The sequence below is a fragment of the Hemibagrus wyckioides genome, linkage group LG24 (assembly GCF_019097595.1).
Source record: "Hemibagrus wyckioides isolate EC202008001 linkage group LG24, SWU_Hwy_1.0, whole genome shotgun sequence".
Lineage (NCBI taxonomy): Eukaryota > Metazoa > Chordata > Actinopteri > Siluriformes > Bagridae > Hemibagrus > Hemibagrus wyckioides.
The window spans coordinates 7338159-7365821 of NC_080733.1; the positions used below are offsets into that span (position 1 = coordinate 7338159).

Genomic DNA, 27663 nt, shown 5'->3' on the forward strand with positions numbered 1-27663 from the left:
TCTGTAATGTTTAACCAAAAATTGGCTAAACTATAATATGTCCTATTTATTCGTGTTAGAGAATTGATTATGTGCAAAAGTAGTGTGTATACTGTTTGGCCATTCTCAGTTTTCAACTATATGCAGCATTCCAAAACAAATAACGAAGGAAGAAATAGTGATGACGAAGCACATTTGTGTGAGCGCTGAATATTTAGAAAGACCTAGTAGGAACGTCTGATAGCGTATAGAATATCGATACACGCTACCATTTGAAGACAGATAGAGGAAATAAGGGGTGGTTTTAGTAAGTTTAGTAAGTAATGGGCTTTCCCTCATTGTATTAAAGTTATGCTATGAATTCAAACCATCTTTGTGCTAATGAAAAGCAACCTGAGTCACACCTTTAGGAAAAGAAAATGGTGTCCTGCTTAGGAAAGGGGGAAATGCTTGAAGTTCTTTTTGGAATTCAAGACCAAGGCATATTGATTCTCATCTTCGTTCAGTATTTGTCACTAATCTTTGTATGAAATCATACCACTTCAAATGCACCTCAGATGTGAGCTTGACCTGTTTGATGTGCAGTGTACGTTAGCATGCAGATCTTGTGTTGGACAAGGAGACCGAGGAGCAGAAAGTCCTGTCCATCCTTTCATCTCTCTACTGCCATATTTCGGTCTAAACAGATCAGAGAAAGTTCGATTTGAGACAAGCTAATTCCCAGCCTACTTTAAGATCAAGGTTTATGGTAATGAATGTTTTGCCACTGTGAACCTGGAGGTGATGCAGCAGATCTCCCATAGATCCGCTTCAGGTTAGACCTCACAGTATCTGACACACACACACACACACCAATCAACCATAACTTTAAAACCATCTGCCTAATACATATATTAGTTCCCCGCCACCAAAACAGCTCTGACCCCAAGGCATGGACTCTGCAAGACCTCTGAAGGTGTGCTGCCATTTCTGGCACCAAGACGTTAGCCGCAGATCCTCTAAGTCCTGTTAGATGCGAGGTGGGGCCTCCATGGATCGGATTCGTTTGTCCAGCACATCCTACAGATGCTCGATCGTATTGAGTGAATACCTTGAACTCTTTTTTTTTTTTTTTTTGCAGTGTGCTAGACTGCATTGTCCTGCTGAAAGAGGCTGCTGTCATTAGGGAATTCTGTTGCCATAAAGGGGTGTACTTGGTCTGCAACATTGTTTAGGTAGAATGTATGTGTCAAAGTAACATCCACTTGCAGCAGAACATCACGCAGAGCATCACACTGCCTCTGCCAGCTTGCCTTCTTCCCATAGTGCGTCCAGATGTCATCTCTTTTTCCCAGATAACTGGTATGCACATGCACTCGGGCATTGAAATTATGTAAAAGAAAACATAACTCATCAGACCAGGCCTTTTTCTATTGCTCCATGGTCCATTGTACTGTAGGTGCTTTCAGTGGTGGTCAGAGGTCAGCATGGCACTCTGACCAGTCTGTAGATATGCAGCACTACATGCAGCAAGCTGTGATTCATTGTGTGCTCTGACACCTTTCTATCATAGCCAACATGAACCTTTTTTTAGCAATTTGTGCTACGGCACTTCTGTGGGATAGGACCAGACGGGCTAGCCTTCACTCCCCATGTGCATCAATGGCATCTAAACAGGTTCTATATAAACAACCCTGGACAGATGGTGGATTTGCTTGAACATATGGCGATGTGTTTTTAGAGGACACTGCTGTTTACAAAAAAAATTCTCAAATCTGTTTGGTCAGAAGGTGTTGATTTATTTTCTAAATCAGCTCTGCCTCTGAGTAGTGCTGCATATAAACCAAACTGCAGGTTTATATGTGTAATGTGCACAATCTAATACATTATTATTTCTGTTTTAAAAACTACACAGACTCCATGTTGCAGATGCACCAAATACGCATTTTACATATAAGTCTCTAGTGTCAGCACTTACTAACAGGTATAACTTTGAGTTTTACAACATTGTCTTCTGTAAATGTGGTTTCTCTGTAATATATGACAAGCTGCATAACTTTTTAATCTCAAGACACAGAAATAAGGAGAAAAACTGACCCAGTCTAGCAAAGTCTGTGTTAAGGAGAAACAAGAACCTGCTATTATAAGAAAATAATTAACATGAGGTTGGTATGATGCCAAACATTTCTATAACAGCATGTATTTTATTCTTCACTAAACACTTGCTTTGCAAGACTTGGATATTTTGTGGGAGGACATTTTGTTTAGACTTTATAACTCCGACCAAATTAGCTCACATTTCTTCTCTAACAAGCAGAGACAGATGACTCTTAGGTTGCCATATTTGGAATAGCCATGCTTGATTATCATCAACCGATTCCAAACTGCTATATCCATTTCCCATTCATTACTTATACAGAATGCAAATGTACACATGGATCCACAAAGAGAGTGAATGCAGATGTCTCGGCCATGTTCCCTCAGCGTATCTCTCTGTGCCAAAGTGCTGATGAGATCACCAGCAGCCGGGTAGAGTGTCTCATCTGAACTTCAGACAAAGGCTTCAGAGTGAGAGATGTGAAAGAAGACATTCCTGTAAGGGATAAAAGGCCTATCGAGCACTGATGGAGGAAGCAGTCCACAAAGGCAAGAAGGTGATCTGAGAGACTGTGTGGCAAGAAGAGCAGAACATAAAACTATAGAGACAAGAAAGGAGAGAGGTTCAGAGTAAAGCTGCACATTTGGGATTAAATATAATACTGTGATTTTATTGCAAATGACTTGCGATATATTAAAAACACAATCATAAATGAGGTGATGACTGAAACACCCCTGCATTAATATTAAGCAGACTATAGCATTATAATACATTATAGTATATATAATATTAACTAAATCATATTTGTTGGATTATGTGAATGTTGTATAATATAATATGGTATATAATACTCCTCTGAGGTGGGTCAGGCCCTCTACAATGTCCAAACTGCAATGACATTTAACCAGCAATGTATTTTACAGGCGTTGTGGAGGATATGAGAAGGAAGTTTCCCTTTTCTTGTTGCTGAAGGTCACTTTCCTTTCTGCCTGCTGGAGAGCAAGTATCTCCTGTCTTGAGATTTGATGGATGTCTCATTCTGGGTGCCATATAAGAATGGATGCGCGCCAAAGCCTTCCGCAGTAAAGCTCACAAGAGAGTTGTGATCATTTCCAATTAAAAGTAAGCTATTCAGTTGTCAGGTGGGGGATACAGGAACTTCACGTACTCGAACTCCAAATCTCCTCACATGAAAGGTAATGTGATTGGAATAGCCTTTTTCCATTCATTAAACAAAGCGTTGATTTATGCAAAATACGTTAACACAATGCAGTTAGGACCAAAGGACAATGTAAGGGCACCAATGATGACTTCTATGCATCAGACAGTAAGGTGACAGATGTCTCAGTCATTATTACCATAAGAATGCATTCAGAAGTGTGAGCTTACAGCCATGCTAATCTAAACATAACTGAACAGACATTACATGTTAGTTGGACCAATATTTGGATGATGGTTTTGGGAAAAAATCCAATTTAGACATTTTTTTTTTTAATATTTCAAATGAAGTCAAGCAGCCAAGAAATGTTTGGTGTACACAATCAGGATTGGGTTTTGCCTTGGAGGTACGAGTCTAATGCACTAACAAGATTATGACCAATTAGCATCATGCAAAAGGCTGGCTGAAATCATCACACACCAAATGTGTCCTAGATGATTGACTGTATTAGATTTAAGGGGATTTTCTTCATCTAAATGGGACGTTAATGGCGGTGTAATGATATTATATTTGTAGCAAACAACACTTTATTGATCTTTTTCAGGAATCACTTCATGGTCAGAGTCTGTGAATTTGGTGACTATTCCAGAAAACACACAGCACAAGGCAAGAATACAACGTGACTGGGACACCAGTTTATTGCAGTGCAAGACACACACATACACATACACACACACACACATTCATATGTTCAGGGCAAATTAAAGTTATCAATTCACCGTGTTTTGGGGAGTTGGGAGGAAAGCAGAGAACCCAGACGATTTGGGGAGGTAGGAGGAAACCTCAAACTTATTAACACCCATAAATTAAAACGAATGAGACATAACAATTTTAATTTAAAGCATTAAGTCGTTTAGTGTGTTAGCTTCCTCTCCTCTGTAATTTATGGTTCCCCATTGCCCACCCACTAAACATCCTTCCTGACTGATGGCATTTCATTACCACCTATTTGTTATAAATGTTAAATGTCATCTATCAGGTATGAAGGCAGAGAGAGTAATGCCTATAGATTTTGCATTATTCTTTGGACTGTTATCTTATTGAAGGATTCACCCCAATTGTAGAAATTTGCTGTTTTGTTTTTTTATTGTGACACAGAGGTATATAGTCTTTTTCTTAATAGGGGGTGCAAACGTTTGCCCTCGGGTTCTGATTTTGTTTCTGATCATTTTGACCTCATTGTATCCTAATGAGATTTTACTCACACGGGTTTACACTTCAGTCAAAGGCCTCTCTGGTCAGATAGACTAAAATCAGATAGATGTATTGCACATTACTATGTAAATTACCTCATTACATTCAAACACTTCCAGTGTTCCCTGTCCCTTTCGGTTGTTTTTGAGCTATATTCAGTGTACAGCAATTTAAGTTCAAAAGTTGTCTTCTGTGTTCCAACTGCTTAAATTACATTTCCAAAAAGGCCCGGTCAGTTTATTGAAATTGCCTTTATGCAGTTCACACCTCATGCTCATGGGACAAGAGCATTTCAGTTGTGTCTAGACTAAAAAATAAGCACCATTCATTAAAGTCAAATTAAATTAGGGGATAGAAAATGCAGAATGAGAAAGTAGAATGTGTTTTTCCCTTCTGCCAACTGCAATGCAAGAAATATTCATAGTTTACACTGATATAAAAATAACCAAATAAGCATACTGTACATACACGGTGCAATGGCATTCATGGAGCATGTGTCATTTATTATTAGACACTCTTTAATGTATGTTGTATCTAAATCTTCTTCTCTTGTCTAGTTTTCATCAAAGTAGTAAAACTACTAAGAATCACGCCACTTCATTATCACATGTCATCTCCTTAAATTCATCAGTCACAATAAAAGTTAAAAGTAATTAAAAGGAGCAACATTTTGACTTTCACTTGAGTACATTTTTGGCTGTATATTTTTGGCTGGACACATTATCCATACTTTCGCTTAAGTATAATTTATCAGGACTCATTCAACCCCTGTACAGACGGCAAATTTGTGTGCCTGTATAGTCATTGCTCTGCTTTTAGTATGCTGTATGAGTATCTCAAAAGCAGAAAAAGATCACTATCACTCAGTTCTCTGAGAGTAAAAAAAAAAAAAGAAAGAAAAAAACAGGGAGAGCCAATCAAAATGCATTGTGGTTTCAGGAACTTGTACATTTTTGACTATGTTCACTTTTTAGCTGGTACAGTGATATGGAATATATTTCAAGGATTTCATCCATATGCCAATGTATAAAAGTTTCTTTATTATTAATGAAACTGCATAAACCTCATCTTTTCAGTAATACCGAGTCCAAAAAGTCTGTCAAATTTCACTTGTGCAGACACCTGAGATGAAAAATAGATGTGAACTTTATATAATAAAGCTTTGGACTCCTTCCTCCGAAATTCCACTTCAGCAAATTCAGTCGGTCAAAAAGTAATTTCAAAGAAACCACATCCAGACATGTGTCTTGTGGTTTCCTGTGATGTTTCTCGGATTCCTCTGAAGTGTATTAACCAGAGTAGTAGCACGAGAAACTTATTGAGAAGAGTCACCACCTTGCAGCAGCAGTGGTCACTGACAAATTTACAATCTATAATGTGCAGCATGACAAAAAACATCATGGTAAGGCTTTCACACATGCAGCGATTTTATCTCTGCAAGTCTCCTGTCGCTGTACAATGAAGTTGACAGTAGGCGTTCCTTGTATTGGTTGCCATAGTAAAAACATTTATCAGTGGGTGGCACAACTACCATTCCACTTTTGACAACAAATCAGGTTTCTCACTGCTGAAATGAAACATTCTGGTGAGACAGAGTGTGTGTGTGTGTGTGTGTGTGTGTGTGTATATATGCATCATATGCCACAAGAGCAGTGTTTGCTCTTTGCCATGGATCATGTGGCCCATTGGTAGTCACTGCAACAATTTGGTCCATATTCACATAAAGCTTTTCTCTGCCCTGCTAATAATTCTACTTTAGTGCAAAGTTAAGTTTTCTGAATGTTATGGTTTTAAGAACCTTTGGTTCCAAATATACCCAATATTCCAGGTTTCTCTGTGTTCTGAGAATGTGTGTAAATGTTGCATTGTTATTATGGGAAAATAAAACATGTCCCTGTAATGATCTGTGTTATATATATAACTGAGAACATTGTGTGAGCAACAGTGTAATAACATTGCAGAGCAAACCATTATGACAGTAAATGTTTAGGACACTCCAAATATATTATATTTTGAAGCCCTGTTTGGGGTCTCTAGGGCAGACCCAGGGTTTTTTGGGGTTTTTTATTTTTCAGTTTATTGAGCTTTTATGCAACAATTCTAATGCTGTTGCCCCAACACACTACTGCACAGAAAAGTGCATTAGCTAAGAAAGATTGATACAGTAGCCACAAGAGTGAACTGCATAATCAGTAAAAACAGTCTCCTCTAGAAACAGATGCTCTTCTTGTGTACAGTGCCTGACATAGTGGTCCATTAAATATGAACGAGTGCACCCTAAGCTACTTGCAAGTCTTCACCACATCTACATCCACACCACAGATAAGGACAGTAGATCGAGGGCATAAGACCTCCTGACGTGCTCCACCATCTCATTTTTCACCATCTCTCCCCACTACGGCTATGTCACAAGATAATTTCTGCGGATGACATGGAAAAGATGTTGTATACAGACTCCACAGGAAGGCAGCCAATACATTCCCTTGGTGAGAGCCTGTTGTGCTCATAGTCATATCTAACACACAGCCATTAAGTCACACAAAATGGTCTGCCAGTCATGATACGATGGATTCATCCATCTACATCAGCCAGAGTTTCTCCTGCAACAACAACAAAGGCGCCAAATGGTGTCAAATGCAACGGAGAAAAGTCACAGTACATAATCCTCACTGTGCTGCCTGTTTCACTCTTTACTAGGATGTAATGATTTTAATCTTGTATTCAGACACTTTTTTGGCCCAGTTCTACCCTGACTATCACAGCTCATTCTGCTAATAGCTTTCTGTGTAGGCTTTATTCCACTAAAGACGGTTTTGTTAGCTTTTATCTGGGATGGAGCCACGGTGACATCTGATGGACAATTAGGGCAATGGCACGGAGTTTAAATTCAGTTTAATGCCTCGGTTCACATGGCAAAATCACACAATCCACCAGCCACCAAACCATATTAACTATGTATTTTGGTTCGGATTGTTTCATACACCACACATTAAACTACATGAAGAATGCTTCTGTAAAAGTCTGTATTGGAGAAGGGTATTTTGTTGAGCACAGTTTCTAAGGATCATAATGATTACCCCCCACTTGGACATCATATTAACAGCATCACTTTTAACACATTGGTAGTTGTTTCCAGACTAGCAGTGAAGTAACTCATCACTTTTACAGAAATCAAATGCTATGCTGTGAATAGCTTTAAATTAAATTGATTTATTGAATACAACTTCAGAAACACTTAGACAAGTGATACAAAATTTCTATTCGAAGTACACCAGAAGTCTACCCTTCTCAGACAACAGGAAAAAGAACAATTCAATTTAATTCAATTTTATATGTGTAGCGCATTTAACAATTGACATTGTCTCAAAGCAGTTTTACAGGAATATAAAAATTTTAAATAAAAATGACAACGTTAAATTTATATTTATACCCGTAATGAGCAAGAGGGAACAGTGGCAAGAAAAAACTCCCTGTGACAATATGAGAAAGAAACCTTGAGAGGAACCAGATTCGAAAAGGGATTCGGAGAGTGTGATTAAATAATTTCCTTTCTACAACTGAATATAGTCAGCGTAATTGTGTAACCAAGCAGTTCACTATTATTCTTGTTCTAGTCATGTTCTACACTTCTACTATATGATATACTACTGTATGATCCTGTGATTCTACTATTTCAGTCCTGTGCTAAGAATAGTTCACTCTAATATTATCCAGTTAGCAATTACATACACTATACTTCCAAATGTTTTGGGACACCCCTACAAATCATTGAATTCAGGGGTTGTTTTTCAGGGGTTGGTCCCTTGGTCCCTCAGTTCCAGTGAAATGAACTCTTAATGATTCAGCCTACCAAGACAATGTGGACGATTTCATGCTCCCAGCTTTGTGGGAACAGTTTTGGGGATGACCCCTTCCTGTTCCAACATAACTGCACATCAGTGCACAAAGCAAGGTCCATAAAGACAAGGATGAGTGAGTTTGGTGTGGAGGAACTTGACTGGTCTGCACAGAGTCCTGACCTCAACCTGATAGAATGCCTTTGGGATAAATTAAAGCGGAGACTGTGAGCCAGATCTTATCATCCAACTTTAGTGCCTGACCTCACAATTGCACTTCTAGAGGAATGGTCAAAACTTCCCAAAAACACACTCCTAAACCTTGTGGAAAGTCTTCCCAGAAGAGTTGAAGCCAACTCCATATTAAATTCATGTGCATGTGAAGGCAGACGTCCCAGTTTTGGCCTGGCTCTAATTCATCCCAAAGGTGTTCTATCAGGTTGAGGTCAGGACTGGCCAGTCAAGTGCAGGCCAGTCAAGTTCCTCCACACCAAACTCATCCATGTCTTTATGGACCTTGTTTTGTGCACTGGTGTGCATTCATAATGGAACAAAACTGTTCCCAAACTGTTCCCACAAAGTTTGGAGCATAAAATTGTCCAAAATGTCTTGATATGCTGAAGCATTAAGAGTTCCTTTCACTGGAACCCCTGAAAAACAACACCTGAAACCAATGATTTGAAGAGGTGTCCCAAAAACATTTGGCAATATAGTGTATGTTCCTATAATAGTCCAAGACTCCTAATTGATATTAATGTATTGTGTTAAGTGCAGATTAAACAATAATTGTTGGAAACTTGTTGAAAAAAGCTTTTTGTGGTTTGTTCAGACACATCAAATTTAAAAATTGGCCCCTTTGCTATCAACTGTTTCAGTGAGATTAAGGGTGTGCCATATGGTATACTGGACTATTATGATTATTTTAATATAATGAGTGGGGCAATTTTTCAACAACACAGTGACATCATTGAATTTTAATCAGCACATATGGCAGACAGGATCATATATTTAAAGGAAATGGGTCTATTTATCAGAAGTTAGAGGAGACATTATAAAAGGCAAACTGTAAATCGTCAAAACAGCTAGCTGCATACTTCTACAACTTTCCTGCTCTGGGGAAGAAGTTCAAATCACCACACACACACACACACACACACACACACACATAGACACACACATACACACCCTAATAAGTGCAACAATATCTAATGTAAAAACTGATGCAAGCATGCTCTAACATTATTCAGGTAAACTGAAGAAGGTCATTTCATCCATCACAGTACATCTTGAGAGATGCATGCAACGATATGTGACAAGAGGCAGTACACGTGGCAAAGAACTACAGCAGTTATTTTAGTTATTTAACCAGTACTGTCACAGAGCAATGTGCATGATTTGTTTTATATTTGTATTTCATTGTATATTGTATATTGCCTTAAGTAGCCCACATCCAGGAGGAAAGTGAAGAGACTGCCTTAGAGCAGAAAGAGATCCTGCATATCCTTCAGTTACGTACTATTTTATCCTCTCCCTAGCTGTCTGAACAGGACAAAGTGGTTACTGAAGATGAATGAATAAGTAAAAAAAAGAACGAAAGAATGAAAGACAGAAAGGATGGATGGATGGATGGATGGATGGATGGATGGATGGATGGAGGGATGAATGAATGAATGAATGAATATTTTAGACACTACATTTTAGAAATGTTCATTATAGATTGCAATCAAGATCATTCCAAGCCTGTCTTACTGGAAAAAAATATGTCTACATAAAACCTATTTGCAGCACCTAATGGGCCAATATGATTAATACTGACAACTTCCATTTCCCCATTTTTAAACTAAATTTAAAAAAAAACTATTTCTATCCTCTACCTTCTGAACTGTTTGGCACAATTTCTAAACTGATATTGTGCCATCATGCTTACTTGCACCATTTGTAACCTGATTTGTAGCACCACCTTCTAAGCTGATTTTCTCCATTTCTAAACTGATTTGCACCTAAACTACTTTCTAAGCTGATTTGTGACACTAGTTTCTAAGCTGATTTGTGACACCCCCTTCTAAGCTGTTTAGCATAATCTCTTAATCAATCTTCTATTTGTACCATAACCACCTTACAACCTGTTTTGTGCCACTACCATTGAAGCTGATTTTTATAACCAAGACCTTCTAGCCTGTATTGAACCGCCACTTCCTTCAACCTGCCTTAAAATCTAATTCACACCACCACAGCAACCCCATTTGCAACACCACATTCCAACCATTCTACAAACTGATTTGTGACACCTAATTCAAATTCACCCTTATAAGTTGAATCTACCACTTCCATCTCCTGGTTTCTCCCACCACCTTCTATGCTGATTTGCACCAATATCACCTTCTAAACTGATTTGTGCCTCCCCTTCCAAACTGATTAAATTGAAAGAACTTTATTAATCCCAGGGGGAAATTCCTTTGCCATGTTACAGTTGCTCTAATAAAAATATATGAGAGAAAGAAAGAAATATATACGCCGTTATATAAACTGCAAAATAGAATAAATAAATACAAATACTGTAAAATACTAGTGTTGAACTGTAGTATTGCACACAAGGATTGTAAATTGGTGATAAATTTAACAAGTGATAATGGTAAAGTTGTATGGTACGATAGATAATGGTGAAATTGTAATGTGCATGAAAACCACCTTCATGATTTGCACAAAACCACCTTCTAAGCTGATATGCACCAAACACCATACCTGACTTGTACCAAAACCACCTACTGTACTGTTTTGTATCAACACATTCTAAGCTGATTTGTACCAAAAATGCCTTCTAAGCAAAACCACCATATAACCTTATTTGTGAGACCAAATTCTATGTTGATTTGTAGCACATTCTAAGCTGATTGCTAAACTGATTTGTGACACCACATTCTTAACTGATTTGCACCAAAGCCACCATAGGAGCTGATTTTGCACCAAAACCTGATTTGCGACACCACATTCTAAACAGGTGATTTGCACCGAAGTCAACTACTAAGCTGATTTGTGAGACCAATTCCTGAACAGATTTGCACCAAAACCACATTCTATGCTGATTTGGTCTATATTCTAAGGAGACTTGCACCATTTCTAAACTAATTTGTGACACCACGTTCTCTTGTGACTCTTGAGTCACCACGACTCTTTCAGAGTCAGATTTCAAAATATATGGAGTCAATACAAAGCTTACATTCACAATTCTGTTGGCTGCTTGCAGATTGAGTACTGGTTATGTTTCATATCTCATATCAGCATTCTTTACACATGCATATAGGTAAGAAGAATGTTTAATTTTTAGCGGCTCAGAGAGAGCGCTCTTTGTGCATTCTGTTCTGCACCCTCTATCGCAATTCCACAATGCATAATCATTCAATACAAATGAAAGTATATATAGTCCATGACAAATATATATGACCTCTTGTTTTGAGTGGAAGACCAGTTTTTTAAACTTTGATAAAGAATCTTCCATTTTAGCTGTCAGAGCAAAAAATAAAAATAAGTGGACTTCTGCGTTGCACTTAGTTTTTTTTAGCTGGCTTATCAGCGCTTGTTATCTCTTTGGAGAAGAAGAGCAACAGCAGAACCAACATAAACCTGTGGGCTCATGCATGCCACCTTAACTGCTTCACCATGCTTTTTAAGTGCAGTTATATTTCATATAAGCAAGAATAAACGTTATACATACGTGAAATATGTTACCTAGACTATGGAAAGTGAGAACATATAATAAAAGTGTCTACACACATTACAATGGTGACCTACAGAGAGATAGCAACAGACACATGCCAGTTACACACACTCAGTCCAGTGTGTGAGGCATTGTACAATCCAAGTTGAGGCTAATTTTGTCACTAAACTGATTTGCAACAACACTATTGTCTAACTGGATTTGTTGCTTCACTTTCTAAGCGGTTTTGCAAAATAAACTGAATTAAACTGATTTCCACCGAAACCACCTTCTAAGCTACTTTATGACTCCACCTCTTCTACCACCTTCTAAATTCATTTGCACCAAAACCACCAACTAAGCTGATTTTTACCATTTCTAAATTGATTTGTGGCACCACCTTCTAAACTCATTTTCATCAAAACCACCTTATAACTTACGTGCTACCACCCTCTAAGCTGAAACCAACTTCTTGCTTGATCTTCCCTGCTACAGTCAATCCTATTTGCAATACCACAATTCTGACCCATTTTGCATCACCACCCTGGCCTGACTTGCTAGGAGTCAATTCGATTTGAGCCACACACCTACCCAATTTGCTACACCCTGTTGAACTGATTTGTGCCACCTAAACTGGCAACACCAAAGCCACTTTCTAAGCTGATTTGCATCACATTCTAAACTGATTTCTACTGCCAGCTAAACAGATTTTCAACCAGTTTGCAAAACCAACTTGATCTGCTAACCCTGTTTGCCGCAACATAATTAACCCGATTTGTGTGTCTTCCCTACCTGATTTGCTACGGTCGACCATATATGCACTGCTGGCACCTGCCCAATTTGCTGTGCCCTGTCATATTTGAGGCAACCTAATCAACCCAGGTTGATTTGCTCGATTTGTCCTCCTGGATTTGTGTCACCAGGTTAACACTAGATTTGTGCTAGATTTGTGGTTTCCTACATCATAATTGCATAAAGGCTTATTTGGTGAAACTACCTTCAATGCTTATTTGCAACATTTCTAAACTGTTTTAGACACTTCTAAGTTGGTTTTTACTAGTTCAAAACTGAGTTGTGAAATCACCTTTTAAGCTGATTTGTGACACCACCTTCTAAGCTGTTTTGCACTATGCCTAAACTGATTTGTGTCACTACATTTGAACCATTTTTGCGACAAAACTGCCTTTGAAGCTGATTTGCGAAATCACCATCTAAACTTATTTAAGCAAATTTGCAACCTTCTAAGCTAATTTGCACTATTTGTAAACTGATTTGTGACACCACCTTCTAAACTATTTTGCACAATTTCTAAAATGATTTGCTCCAAAACCACCTTTTAAGCAGACTAAGCACCAAAACTACATTATAACCTGATTTTTGACAACACCTTCTAAGATGACTTGTGCCACCACCTTCCAAGCTGATTAGCACCACCTTCTAAACTTATTTGTAACAAAAACCCCCCAAAAAAACTAATTTGCACAAGAACCATCTTCGAAGTTGAATTTCCAAACTGATTTGTGTTCTGATTAAAACAAGAGTAGGCAAGCCTGGAGCTCTATCAGTTAAGTAGGTGAAGTACATTTATCTACTTAAGCAAGTAGGTGAAGGGCATTCAAATAGTTCTTTATACATATTGTTTTTCCAAGGACACACTTCCGTCTAAGCAGATTTGTGACAAACTTCTAAGCTGATTCGGACCATTTCTAAACTGATTTTTTAACACTAACTTCTAACATGATTTGCACCACATTTTAACCTGATTTGTGGCATCAACCTCCAAGCCAATTTTGTCCACCACCACCACCACATTCTAACCTGTATTGCACCAGCACCACATTTAACCCAATTTGATCCGATTTGTTTTGCCACCCTAAACCTGATTTGCCACACTACATTTCAAACTTTTTACAATTTGATTTTTGACTCTTCCTTCTAAGCTGATTTGATCCACCTTATAAGCTGATTTCCATCAAATCCATTGCCACCTTTTAAGCTTATTTGCACCACATTTCTAAGCTTTGTACAATTACCACCTCTGTTTTGCATAATTTCTAAACTGATTTGCACAAACAAAACCTTCTATGCTGTTTTTTAACTCCATTTCAAAATCAATTTGTGTTCTGATAAACAAGAACAATAGAGCCTGGAGCTCTAGAGGTGAAGCAGGTAAAGTACATTAACCTACTTATGTAGGTAGGTGAAGGGCATTCAAATAATTCAATACCTAACGCATATTGTGTTTATCCAGGAGGACTATTGTTAATTCTGTAGTGTCTTTATCAATAATAAATTACTTAGGAAAGTGCTAATAAATGTCTCATTAAGTTTTTGGAAACATTGTTTGTTTTTTAGCTTACAGTAAAAGTTTGAGCTGTGATGAGACCTTGAGAACTTGTTGGTGTATATCAGAAAACCTATCACCCTAGCTGTTCCTGCAGATAAATGTGTCTAGATGAATGTTGTGTCCACTGAGGGCTCCCAGGCATTATGTGGAACAGTATTAACATTTTGATTGATTCTTGAAGTATAATTTTTGCAATTTATGAGTGTTGTCTTTTACTATCTGGCAAGGAGGGACCAGGATGTGTTATAAACCTTGTGATGACTGCTATCCAGTGAGTTATGTAATAAGACTAAAGTAAATTAATTTCATTTAAGTAGATTATTGCACTGGGAAGCAGTATCGTTCAAGAAAATATTGATGAACATTCAAATATCTCCAACATTTAAAATTCCAAAAGCTGTGTACTAAATCTAATAAAGGGCATGCTTATCATGACAACTACTGAGGTCAAATTGAGCTGATTTCTGAGTCTTAAAACCTGCCACTTTGCACTGATTTCTGTATTAACAGATCATGGTTAGTGGTTAAATCTGATTTATGAAATACCTCTGGATAAGACTGGAAACCCCTGGGGACAATAACATTCTGTATTAGTAGATCATCTTTTGTAGCTAAACCCATTACCAGAACCAGAAAGGTTTATATTTAGATTATTATTATTTAGGTTATTATCCGTTAATTTAAAAAGAAAATCAAACATACTATACTAGGATAATAATACTATACTAGGATAATAATACTATACTAGGATAATAATAAGAAACTTTAATCTAATATAATAATATTATACTATTAACCTGTACAATTATGTGTGTGTGTGTGTGTGTGTGTGTGTGTGTGAATATCAGTCACTCTGATTTCTGATTTTTTAATCTGTACGTTTTATCCGTGTCCCTGTCCACGGTTCCGTCCACTGTGAATATAATGGACATTACTGTTAACCGTAAACATAGTGCACGCGCGGAGAGAGGGACTGGCAGCGCGAGCGCGACGCCATCTTGTTTGTTTTAGAGAAACTCTAGCGTTATCGTAGGAGGGGAGAGAGAGAGAGAGAGAGAGAGAGAGAGGAAACCCTGGGTACGGTGGCCAAATAAGGAAAGCTACGATAGGAGCGTTTCTTTGTAAGTAACGTTGCGTAATCGCAATCAGTTGGCCGTGGCAACATGTGTTTAGTAATTACACATTAGTGAATGCTTTATACGCTAGCTTACTACAAATCTGTGGTTTTCCCTTTAAGAGCTAGTAGGTCTAGTGGAAGTCGGCTAACGGGCTAGGTATAAACGCTAGAAACGCTGTCATGGCTTATTCTTGTGTATGCATTTTCATTTATTATGATTAGTAATACGGTTTGCATCAGTATAAATACACACAGCACTAGGTTTTGTGTAGTGTTTACTGGAAATGTATTAGAAATGGCTAAATGACGCTGTGGAGTTTCTGTGCAGACGGACAGCGACACAAACCACTGCATTATGATTTGAGTTTCTCTGCACTCATGACTGTTTATTAATAAGCTAAAGCCGAGGGAAACTGAGACGAATGTTATCTGCAAGACGTGGAGCCCTCTTATAACGCTGAGCATTATCGGCAGCAGTGTGTGTGTGTGTGTGTGTGTGTCAGTCAGGCCGTGCTGAGCTTGACAGGTCCACACAGGCGCGCGCGCGCGCCTTAATATCGTTGTGAGGACCTTCCACTTAAATATATAATTCAACACCTAAATCTAGCCCTTTTTTCACATACTTTTCTGAATTCATACATAAATATGATAGTTTACTTAGTCAAATAGAAATGAATGAATAAATAAATAACCGTGTATCCTAATTTAAAGAATGTATCCTATACACACTACCAGTCAAAAGTTTGGACACACCTTCTAATTCCATGGTCTTTCCTGATGTTTATTTCTTTCTACATTGTAAAACAATTCTGAAGGCGGCCGAAATACACAATAATCTCGTTTGAACAGTTGATATTGAGATATGTCTGCTACTGATGCTCTGTAAAGCCTTCATAATGGCTCTAATCTGTGGTCCTGTTAATTGGTGATTTCTGAGGCTGGTGACTCTAAATGAACTTCTCCTCTGCAGCAGAGGTCAGTTTTGGTCTTGCTTTACTGGGATGGTCTTCATGTGGTCCAGTTTCATCATGGTGCTTGATGGGTTTTGCAAATGCACTTGACAATACTGTTCTTGCAAGAACTATTCCAGAACACCTGACCTTCGTGTCTTAAAATAACAACTGACTGTATTTTGTTGTCGTTACATATGGATTACTTAAGTCCATGTGTGTTATTTCATAGTTTTGAAATCTCCAGTATTGTTCTAGAATGTAGAAAATAAATCCCTAAACAAAAAACATTGAATTAAAAGGTGTGTCCAAACTTTTGACTGGTAGTGTATTTTTTTTTTAGAAAAAAATTAAAAGGGACAGCCTATCCTTTTTCTAATCTCTACAATGACAAATGATTATATATATATATATATATATATATATATATATATATATATATATATATATATATATATATATATATATATATATAGGCTATAGGCTAGTTATAATTAAGTTATAGTTAGGTATGATGCACAAAGCAAGGTCCATAAAGACATGGAACTTCACAGAGTCATGACATCAACCCGTTAAAACACCCGTGGGATGAATTAGAGTGGAGACTGCAAGCCAGACCTTCTCGTCCAACATCAGTGCCTGACCTAGAGGAATGGTCAAAAATTCCCATAAATACACTCCTAAACCTTGTGGAAAACCTTCCCAGAAGAGTTGAAGCTGTTATAGCTGCAAAGGGTGGGCCAACTCCATATTAAATTCATGTGCATGTAACGGCAGACATCCCAGTTTTGGCCAGGCTCACAGTCTCCGCTCTAATTCATCCCAAAGGTGTTCTATCAGGTTGAGGTCAGGACTCAAGGCCAGTCAAGTCTCATCCAAACTCGCTCATCCATGTCTTTATGGACCTTGCTTTGTGCACTGGTTCAATGAATTATGACACATAAATTCACTGATTTGGAGGGGTGTCCCAAAACTTTTGGCATATAATTCTTGCAGGCACCACTCATCCCAAGGTTTTTGGTTATTAAGGTTGTTTGATGGTTATGCTATTCACATTGAACCAAAGCTTAACTTTTAATGTCAGGGTATGATGTAGCCAGTTTTGCTTTAAGACCATTAATGATTCATTGTATTGGGTTACCACATGTAAGAACAAAGAGCATTTTATCACATGAAAGACTAAAACACAGAATTTTCACTGGTTACTGATTCAAGAGCTGGTTCAATACATACAGTAATGAATGTTTTTTCATCTTCTTCAGGTTCTTTAGATAATGAAATTAAACCATGTCTCTGAACTGTCCAGCACTGTTTTGACTTGCAGGTTTGGAGTCCCCCACCACCTCACTTGTGAGAAGGTGCTGGGACGATGTTCTACGCCCACTTTGTCCTCAGCAAACGTGGGCCGCTGGCCAAAATCTGGCTGGCGGCCCACTGGGACAAGAAGCTGACCAAGGCACATGTGTTTGAGTGCAACCTGGAGAGTAGTGTGGAGAGCATCATCTCACCAAAGGTAATGTTGAAATTATTACAAGGTAATTGTGCAGTATATAGGGCAGATCAGTTAAAAAGTGTATATAAATGATTAAATAATTAACTAACAATATTCTATGCAATACACAGTTCAAAATATGAATAATCTTTCTTTGTTGGGCTAGGTGAAAATGGCCCTGCGCACATCTGGTCACTTACTCCTGGGTGTTGTGAGGATCTACCACAGAAAAGCCAAGTACTTGCTTGCTGACTGCAATGAAGCTTTTATCAAGATCAAAATGGCCTTTCGCCCAGGTAAATTACTCTAGCAAATAGCCCAAAGAAGTTATATAAAAAAGTTCATAAAAGTTATATAACAAATGTCTCTTCTTAAAAAATGTTACATATGCTTACATTTTCTCTGGTATTGAAAGGATCAGTATTTTGTATACAGGTTGTTTACATGTGATTCTATCTTATATAGGTGTGGTGGATCTGCCTGAGGAGAACCGTGAAGCTGCCTATAATGCCATCACCTTACCTGAGGAGTTCCATGACTTTGACCAGCCGCTTCCAGACCTTGAGTGAGCACAGTTTAAGTTAATCTCAGCTGTATTTATTTGTTATAATGTATTTCTAATTGTTATACATAATAGACTTACTTATTCCATATTTGTTTCTAGAATTTTGTATAGTGACAGCACTTGATTTGTTTTGTGTCTTACAGTGACATAGATGTTGCCCAGCAGTTTACCCTGAATCAGTCTCGTGTGGAGGAAATCACCATGCGAGAGGAGGTGGGCAACCTGAATTTACTGCAGGAAAATGACTTTGGTAAGGCACAGTCTAATTTTCATATCTGCCTTCCTTTCTAATAGCAAGTCTGAATCCAGAACTGAACTGTCTGTGTCCCGGTCAAGTACCTTTGCAAGCTCTGTGATGAGCATGAGTAGGAAAACTAGTGATGAGCATGAGTAGGAATTCTCATTCCTATTCATTTTGTCCCCACCTAATGCTTCAGTAAAATACCCTAAAGGTTACATACAAAATTCTTAAATAACTATTTTAAAAAAGACATATTACTTAGTTTACTTAATGCAAAATGTGCATACCGCTTGTCCACCCAATTATGGCATATAAGATTTTTGATTCTTTCTGTGTTAAAATAAAATCCTAATAAAATCATCAATCAATAATTGAATAAAAATTTATGGTATATTTGGTCTGTAAAAAAAGGCAGGGGGACTTCTTCTAAAGTCTTCTAAAGGAGCTTCTTCTAGTGGTCACATGTGACTTTTCCTAACTGGAAACTTTCTTATTGTTGTTTGCGTACATCTGAAAAAGCTAGCTAACTTCACAAGCCAAAATCACAAACCATCATGACTTCTGTAGTCCCTTGACTTCGAATCACCAACAAGGAACACAGCGTGCAAAGATCAGCGTGTGACAGTGGTCAGAACTAACATATTGTTGATGTGTGTGACTTGACGGTATCAGAAGATTAGTCTGCATATTCGCAAAAAAAGTTCTGTCTGGATCTGAGTGGGAAACATAAAGTGGGGGAGATAAAAGCAGCTTGGACTGTGTAGAGTGTCACCATCTATAATTATTACTATTTTTTCATTATGTATGTAATTTTATCATATACATAATTTTTAAGATGTAGAATGGTTAATCTTTGGCTATAGTAGACAATGTTTTTATTAACAGCTTTTATTATTAGCTTTAACTGATTTATTTCTATTTATTTCTTCTATCTACAGTATAAAGAAAATATATACTTGCTTGCTTATAAATCCAAACATTTCTGCAAATTGTGGTTAAATATTAGTTCAGACAATTCATGTGTTATCATCACTAACACCACTGTACTGTGATACACTAGTTTTTTTTTCTTTTTGCCTGGTAGGGTTTTCTTGTTAGCAATGTTGGCAGTTCTGAATAAGAATCCAATTAATCACAAGATAAAGCAAGTGTATTGCCTCTCAGAGCGGCCAAATGAAGCCAAGTGTGGCTAACATAAATCTTAGTGAAAATAGAGAGATAGTTGAGGGCAAACCTTGTTAGAAGACATTAATGATGCCTACTATGATGTAGTGTTGCCTGCAGGGCAAATTATTGGTATACATTCACTGAGCACTTTAATAGTAACACCTGTACACCTACTCATTCATGCAGTTACCTAATAAGCCAATCATTTGGCAGCAGTGTGATGCATAAAATCATGAAAATACTTTGTAGCTTAGGGTAACGTTCATAAAGCCATCAGAACAAAATCAGAAATCGAAGCAATTTTGCATGGTTGTTTTTGGTGCCAGACGGGCTGGTTTGAGAATTTCTACAACTGCTGATCTTCGGGAATTTTTATACACAGCAGTCTCAGTTTTAAACAGTTTACTCAGAATTGTTCAATAAAAACATCCAATGAGCAGCAGTTTTGGTGAGGGAGGTCAACAGAGATGGGCCAGACTGGTTGGAGCTGACAGAAAAGCTACAGTAACCACTTTGTATAATTGTGGTTAGCAGAAAAGCATATCAGGATGCACAGCTCACTGATCCTTTAGGCAGATGGACAACAACAGCAGAAGACCACATCAGGTTACACTTCTGTCAGACAAGAACAGAAAGCTGAGGCTGCTGTGGGAACAGACTCACCAAAACTGGACAGTTGAAGACTGGAAAAATGTAGCCTGGTCTGACGTATTTTCATTTCTGCTGAGGCACAGAGCTGGTAAGGTCTGAATTTGGCACCAACAGCATGAGTCCATGGAACCAATCCATCAACAATCCTGGCTGGTGGAGGTGGTGTAATGGTATGGGGAAAGTTTTCTTGGCATGCTTTGAGCCCATTAATTCGAATGAATCTGCACTAGAAAGCCACAACCTATTGTTGCTTCCAAGTCCCCAAATTTGAATGTGGTAGACCAGAAGATTTGCAGTATGAAACTGCACCTGAAAAATCTGCAGGAAATGTGTGATGCAGTCATGTCAACATGGACCAGAATCTCATAGGAAAGTTTCCAACATCTTATGAAATCCATGCAATGAATCACTGAGGCTGTTTAGAGAACAAATGGGGGCCCTACTCAGTATTAGTACAGTATAGTGTTCCTTATAAAGTGCTCAGTAAATGTGCATTAATCTACTCATTTTTAAACATTATCCTTTCTGTAGTAGCAACATATTTGAAGGGTCAAAGATCACATAATTTAAGCCAAACTGTAAACTGCTTCTGTAAACCTTCTTTGTGATAAAGTATGTTTTTAAAGAGGATCTTCAGCCTCTAATTCTTTAGCATTTACAGCAAAAAAAAACCTGAGACTGCAATTTTAAATCCTCAGCTGATTTTGGGATGGATGATCGAGAGATGATGCGTGAGGAGAGTGCATTTGAGGTGGACATCATCCATGGAGCTTCTGCCTCCAACCTGCTTCTGGAACCAGAGTCTACCAGCAGTCAGATGACAGATAAATCCAACCACCTGGAGTATGACCAGTACAAAGACGACTTTGGAGACAACCCAATGGAGAGCAGTGAGGGAGGCATGCTAGGTAAGTGGACCATGTGTTATTATGACCAGCTGTTATTGTGCATGAGATTATGTTATAATCAGTCTGTTATTCATCTTCATTTTTATCTTCTTCTTCTTTCAGTGGACAAGCTCCTCAGTAATGAGGATGGGGGTGGTATTTTTGATGACCCACCAGCCATTACTGAAAGTGTCATGATGCCACAGGATCATGGCGGAGATGAGGATGATGATTTTGACAACCTGTCCCGTAAGAGATATGAAATGTATATGTGAGGCTAAGGTGTTCTGCTCGGCTGTAAGTATAATTGAGATTGTTTGTGGATGAATTGTATACAGCAGCGGGAGGTCCAGACAGTCCAGACTCTGGGCCTGTGGAGCAGCTTCCCACCATGACAGACCAGACAGAGCAGACCACACTGGTGCACAATGAAGAGGAGGCCTTTGCTCTCGAGCCTATCGACATCACAGGTGTATTATAAACTATAGATTATCATTTCAATGAATTAAAAAAAAAAAAGAATGAATAGGTCCATAAGAAAACCATTCAAACAGTGGCATAGTTACTAAACACCTTCTTTATCTGACATGGAAAAAATGGTGTTTATTTCATGATCTGTTCAAAACAGGCCTCAAAGTACTTAAATCAGTATTTACATATTCTTCATTCTCATCACCAACCCCAGATCTGCAGGTTCAGCAGAGGTCTCACAGTCATCTTTCATTCTGAGCAAAGTGACAGACACACACAGCTATTTTATCAACCAGTGACAAGTTTTTATATTTTTGTGGGATTACTGTGATTTAGAAAATTCAACAGCTGCTCAGCCCTGTCTCTATGTGATTACAGTAATAACGCGAAGTTCACTTTTTCAAATGAAAAAAAAGTGTTACACTGTTACAGACAATGTTTATCTCCCAATTTTGTTCCTACTATTATATATCTCAGTAAAGGAGACCAAAGCTAAGAGGAAAAGGAAGTTAATTGTGGACAGTGTAAAGGAACTGGACAGTAAGACCATCCGGGCTCAGCTGAGTGACTACTCAGACATTGTCACCACTCTGGACCTGGCTCCCCCAACTAAGAAGCTGATGATGTGGAAGGAGACAGGAGGGGTGGAGAAGCTCTTCTCCCTGCCTGCTCAGCCACTGTGGAATAGCAGGCTTCTTAAGGTCAGGAGGATCCTGGAGAAAGCACTAGAGTTGTTAAAGCTAAGGCTAATTCAACAATCAGCATAATAAAAATTGTTTATCTCACAGGGTTTAATGGTGTATCGGCATTCATTTGTCCCATATGGAATTATGCAATGTCTTAGCGCAGGTAATATATACTCTGAAGACCCCAAAACTGTTTTTTATGCAGTGCCCATGAAAGCTAATAGCACAGGCTCTCCGTAAGCATTTGTGATGGACTTCAGTAAATTGTCTTTTCTGTAACCCTCTTTAATGTGAAACACAGTTTTGAATCTGAAATACCTGTGTATTATTGCTATTGCTGTAGATGTTCACACGGTGCCTGACTCCACTTGTGCCAGAGGAGCTGAGGAAGAGGAGGAAGGGTGGAGAGGCTGACAGCCTGGATGAGTTTCTCAAAGACCTGGAAAACCCAGAGGTGCCGAGAGAGGAGGCTCTGTCTCAGAGAGACATAATCGGTAAGACACTACCAAGTGTCAAACTCAGAAAAGTATTCCTATTAAGAATATTACATCTTGCAGTTTCAGTTCTGGAACACACATTTATTATATTTTTCAGCAACGAACTGAGAATTTATACATTTCATAGGATTAGGTCCAAAATATCACCTCACAATATTTTTCATTTTAGTGATGATAATACCTTTTTAATTAAATATATTTAAATATATTAAAATATATTTAATATATTTAATATATTTTTAACTTAAATATATTATCAGTTTGTGCTAAATCACTCCTTTATTGGTAGCTGTCATATGAGTAGGGGAGAGGTAGCTAGAAGGTGGGAATTAGAACATGACCTAATCGGGAAGAAATAGTGACAATAAACTGTATATATTATATAGTTTAAAATATTATGTGTGAAGCTCTTTGTACTTTAATTATAGCCTGGATTATACTTGACATATGAATTTGTGTGCATGTGCTGAAGCAGCATCACTGTTCACATATTCACCTGTGTAGTTCATGTACATCTGACAGACGTGTGTCAGCCATCTTTACACTTACATTATTTACATTTACATTATTTACTGTCCAGTGTCACCCAAATGAGGATGGGTTCCCTTCTGAGCCTGGTTCCTCTTAAGGTTTCTTCCTCATATCATCTCAGGAAGTTTTTCCTTGCCACCATCACCTCAGGCTTGTTCATTAGGGATCAAATAGGGATGAAATAGTAACTTAACTTGTTAATCTTTATAATTGTTTTTCTCTATGTTTCTATACTTCTGTAAAGCTGTTTTGAGACAATGTCTATTGCTAAATGTGCTATACAAATAAATTGGATTGAACTGAATTGAATCTTGTATTTGGCTAGAAAAAAGCAAATATAAATCTTTAAGGCTCTGTATTGTGTTTGACTTTGTGCTTTATGTGCATGTGTGACTTCAGATCAGACCATCCTCGAGGAACCCAATGTGTTGCAGGCCTCTGCCATGGAGGGCAGTCGCACCACTCTGGATGAGTCAGTTATGCCTCCTCCCTCCAGCCACCGTGGCCAGAAGCGCAAGGTTCAGGACACAGAGCCTGCTCTACCTGTGAGTGTCCCTGCCTCCAGAATCCACTTTTAATTCCCACTCACAAAACATCACACTTTAAATTTTTTCTTCTCAGATGTTCAGTAAACTAGTTGGCAGCTATGATTCAGTTCATTTAATTTCCAGTTGGGAACTGAAATTTTTATAATTTTTACTTATTACATATACTTATATGTAGATGGACAGCAGTGGCTAACAATGATGGGCTGATCCCTGACTGTTTTTTTTTTTTGTGTCTGTCTGTCTGTCCGTCCATCTGTCTGTCTGTTTATAGATGTTGGAGGATGACCGTTCTTCTATTGTGTCCACACGGCTCAACGTGCAGCAAGTCGAGCTCCCTCCAGAAGAACCCACTAACATTTCCCAGCTCATCCCTGAGTTAGACCTACTCGGAGAGAAGAACAAAGAGAAAAAGGATGATGATGAAGAAGAAGAGGTGAGTGTTATTAGGTAATGCTGAGGAACTTGAGAAAACGAATGCTTTGAAAACTATTGATTATATTTGTGTTGTCTGTTTGGTAGTTATTTTATTCTGCATTACTGACTGGAAGAGTTGTTGCCCTTGTTATTAGGAAGAGGAGGGCCAAGGTGGAGACCTGGATCAGGAGGAGAGAAGATGGAATAAGAGGACACAGCAGATGCTACATGGCCTACAGGTAAGGCTAGGGTTTGTCTGCTCTAAGTCTGTCATACTACATAGTATTATGTAGGTGCATCATAGACACATCTCCACTCAATTCTAGCACTTGGTACAGAGTTTTATTAACTATTGGTTTTCCTCAGTTGTACTGATTGTGGAAAGAAATTGTAATTTTTCAAGAGAAGAATGTTTGTGGAGTGCACCAAGGAGGTTAAAGCTAAATACTTATTACTGTTTCCAAAACAGTGAGTAAAGTCATTTTAATTTATCTGAGAAATATGATATACAAGTATGCAGCCAAAGCAGATACTACAGAAGACTGTGGTTTTTATTTGTAATCCACACAAAACCAGCATCGGGGATGATGCCAGTCTCAAGTGAACAGAAAGGCAATGCAAAGTGAGAAGGCTAACTAATGTACCTGTATGTGAGGTCACCAGTGAGACAGGCTATTCCTGAAACTAAACATTTTCCAGCATATTGATAAGGACTGTTTTGCTGTATAATTAACAGGAATGGTTCAAACATGTAACCAAAAAAATAAAGTTTTTCCCTGTCATAATGGTTTAGGATAAAATCTGACACTTTGTTCCAAGAACATTATTTTCTATTTTATTTTGTTTTCCATGTAATAGAGCAATAAGAAATCTGCGATACACGCTTAATCCAGACGAGGGCGCTGTCGTCTTATATTAATCAGTTAACAAAGGAAATGATCTTTAGTGCTTCTTGTTAGACGTTTTAATTAACTAATTCGATCAATATTGTAAATTTATAAAAAAAAAAAATTTGCAATTGTAAAATTGGTTAAAATCACAGAGATTGATAGTCAAAACTACTGAGTTATGTCAAGTGGTTTAACATGGAAGGGCATATTTTCACAACTAGTTTATTTTCCTTCATTTACATGTAAGTTTCCCTTGTGTTGTGTCTGTATAGAGGGTGATCGCCAAAACAGGAGCAGAATCAATCAGTCTGCTAGAACTTTGCAAGAACAACAACAGGAAGCAGGCAGCAGCCAAGTTCTACAGCTTCCTAGTGCTGAAAAAGCAGCAAGCGGTGGAGCTGACACAGGCTGAGCCTTACAGCGACATCATCGCCACTCCTGGTCCCAGATTTCACATCATATAATCTTCTCACACCATACAGCAGTCAAGTGACACTGGCAGGTTTTTGTTTGTTTGTTTGATTTTTGTTTTGTTTGTTTTTTTTCCGTAAATGACGTGTTACATTTACCTTTCTGTGATTTATGTAACATGTGTGTGACATCCGTCTCTCAAGTAGAAGATGAGTTTTTATGGATCTTCTGATGAGGTTTTTGGATCTTCAGTTTTAATATAGAATCATGCAGTTGCATTGCATAGCATCACTACAGAGCAAACGTACAGTTTATGGATTTTAGCACTCATTTAAGCTGATGCTCATTTTTTTAAGAGGTTTCAGCCTCTTTCCGTAACTAATAATATTTTCTAATTTACATTCGTGAATGGATTAGTTCCACACATTCTGCATGCTTCATATGGAATGTCACCTGATATATAATGGTCTGTTTTTATTGTACCACTAATTTCACCTTTGTATAAGGTAACAAGTGCTTGAACACCAAAATAATAATAACATTGATTGACGACGTACTGAAAAGAAAACAAAAAGTGTTTCCAGTGTGGAAACAAGACAAATCTTAATGCCCATGTTTTTGTATGGGTTTCAAAAGAGAGGAAGTTTTCTCCCTTCAGAAGTGGTTTTTGCCCCGGTGCTCAAAGAGCATGAATGTTCTGAACATGTAAACAAAGGGCAGCTTCAAATTTGTCATGTAGACAAAGCTGAAATGAGACTGATAGTTATTAACTGTGATATATAATAGATTAAATAATATATTGATATTGTGCCGTTTCTTTTAAACATGTTTTCCCTCATCCATTGTGCAAGCATTTGTTATCGTTGTCATCTGTTGCAAATATGAAGGCTAGTAGATCATAAGTGTTACAGAAATGGCAACTATTTGAATTTTATATATTTACCTTCTGTGATTTAGGTAATTATGTCCTGTTACAGTACAGCTTTTATTCAAACTTGCCTTTTATTTAGGCGTATTTGCTAGTAAGTTTCCATTCTGCTTGTTTATATGGAAACGGTTGAAAATACTAAGTATTACAGTCACACTTTGTTATTGATATTATTGCCTGTAGCCCTGAGCTGATACATATGTGTTATCTAATTTTTGTAATAAAATGTTGGGAAAAAATACAGTAATACCTTACTTGGAAACAGTTACTGAAGATTGTATATAAGTGGATAAAGAGAAGCTGAAACAAGAACAGTAATAAGAACAGTTTTAACCCATCTTCAGTAACCACTTCATCATTATTTCTTGTGATAATGGTAGCTTGTGAAAAACACGCACACACAGACACACAGTCCTGAACATCACCCCAATGTGTACTTGATGAACATCCCATTCCAGATTTATTTCCTTTGCTGTTTTAATAACCTCCACTCTTCTGGAAATGCTTTCCACCAGAGTTTAAAGTATGGCTGTGGGAATTTGTGTTCATTCAGTCAGTAAGATCAGGCTCTGATCTTGATGGCGGTGAGGAGGTCTGGGGTGCAGTCAGTGTTCGTGTTCAACCCAGAGGTGTTCACTTTAACCTTCTCAAACCATGTCTTCATGGAGCTTGCTTTGTGCACAGGGGCATTGTCGTGCTGAAAGAGGTTTCAGTTCTAGTGAAGGGAAATGGTATAGTTACAGCATACAAAGACATTTTGTACAATCATGTGCTTGTGTTGAATTCATAGAAGAACCACATTTGGGTGTAATGGTCAGATGTCCACAAATTTTGGGGAATGTTACAATGCACATAAAGGTTGTGTGTACTT

General features: G+C 37.9%; 1 protein-coding gene across 1 annotated transcript; it reads left to right on the forward strand.

The window, feature by feature from the left end:
* Positions 1-15356: 15356 nt before the first annotated feature.
* rad21b (RAD21 cohesin complex component b) lies at positions 15357-27039 on the forward strand. Its single transcript, XM_058378174.1, has 14 exons — positions 15357-15467; positions 17738-17926; positions 18072-18201; positions 18371-18470; positions 18614-18720; positions 21228-21437; positions 21540-21665; positions 21755-21886; positions 22365-22588; positions 22917-23067; positions 24001-24146; positions 24421-24582; positions 24719-24802; positions 25726-27039. Exons 2-14 carry the CDS (start codon positions 17783-17785, stop codon positions 25915-25917), a joined length of 1908 nt encoding a protein of 635 aa, XP_058234157.1. The 5' UTR covers positions 15357-15467; positions 17738-17782; the 3' UTR covers positions 25918-27039.
* Positions 27040-27663: the final 624 nt, after the last annotated feature.

Excerpts from the sequence above, each read along its gene's own strand:
- rad21b (XM_058378174.1), top strand. The coding sequence starts at position 17,783 with ATGTTCTACGCCCACTTTGTCCTCAGCAAACGTGGGCCGCTGGCCAAA. Across the intron at positions 17,927-18,071 it reads AGAGCATCATCTCACCAAAG|GTGAAAATGGCCCTGCGCAC; the intron begins GTAATGTTGAAA and ends TTGTTGGGCTAG. Across the intron at positions 21,438-21,539 it reads CAGTGAGGGAGGCATGCTAG|TGGACAAGCTCCTCAGTAAT; the intron begins GTAAGTGGACCA and ends TTCTTCTTTCAG.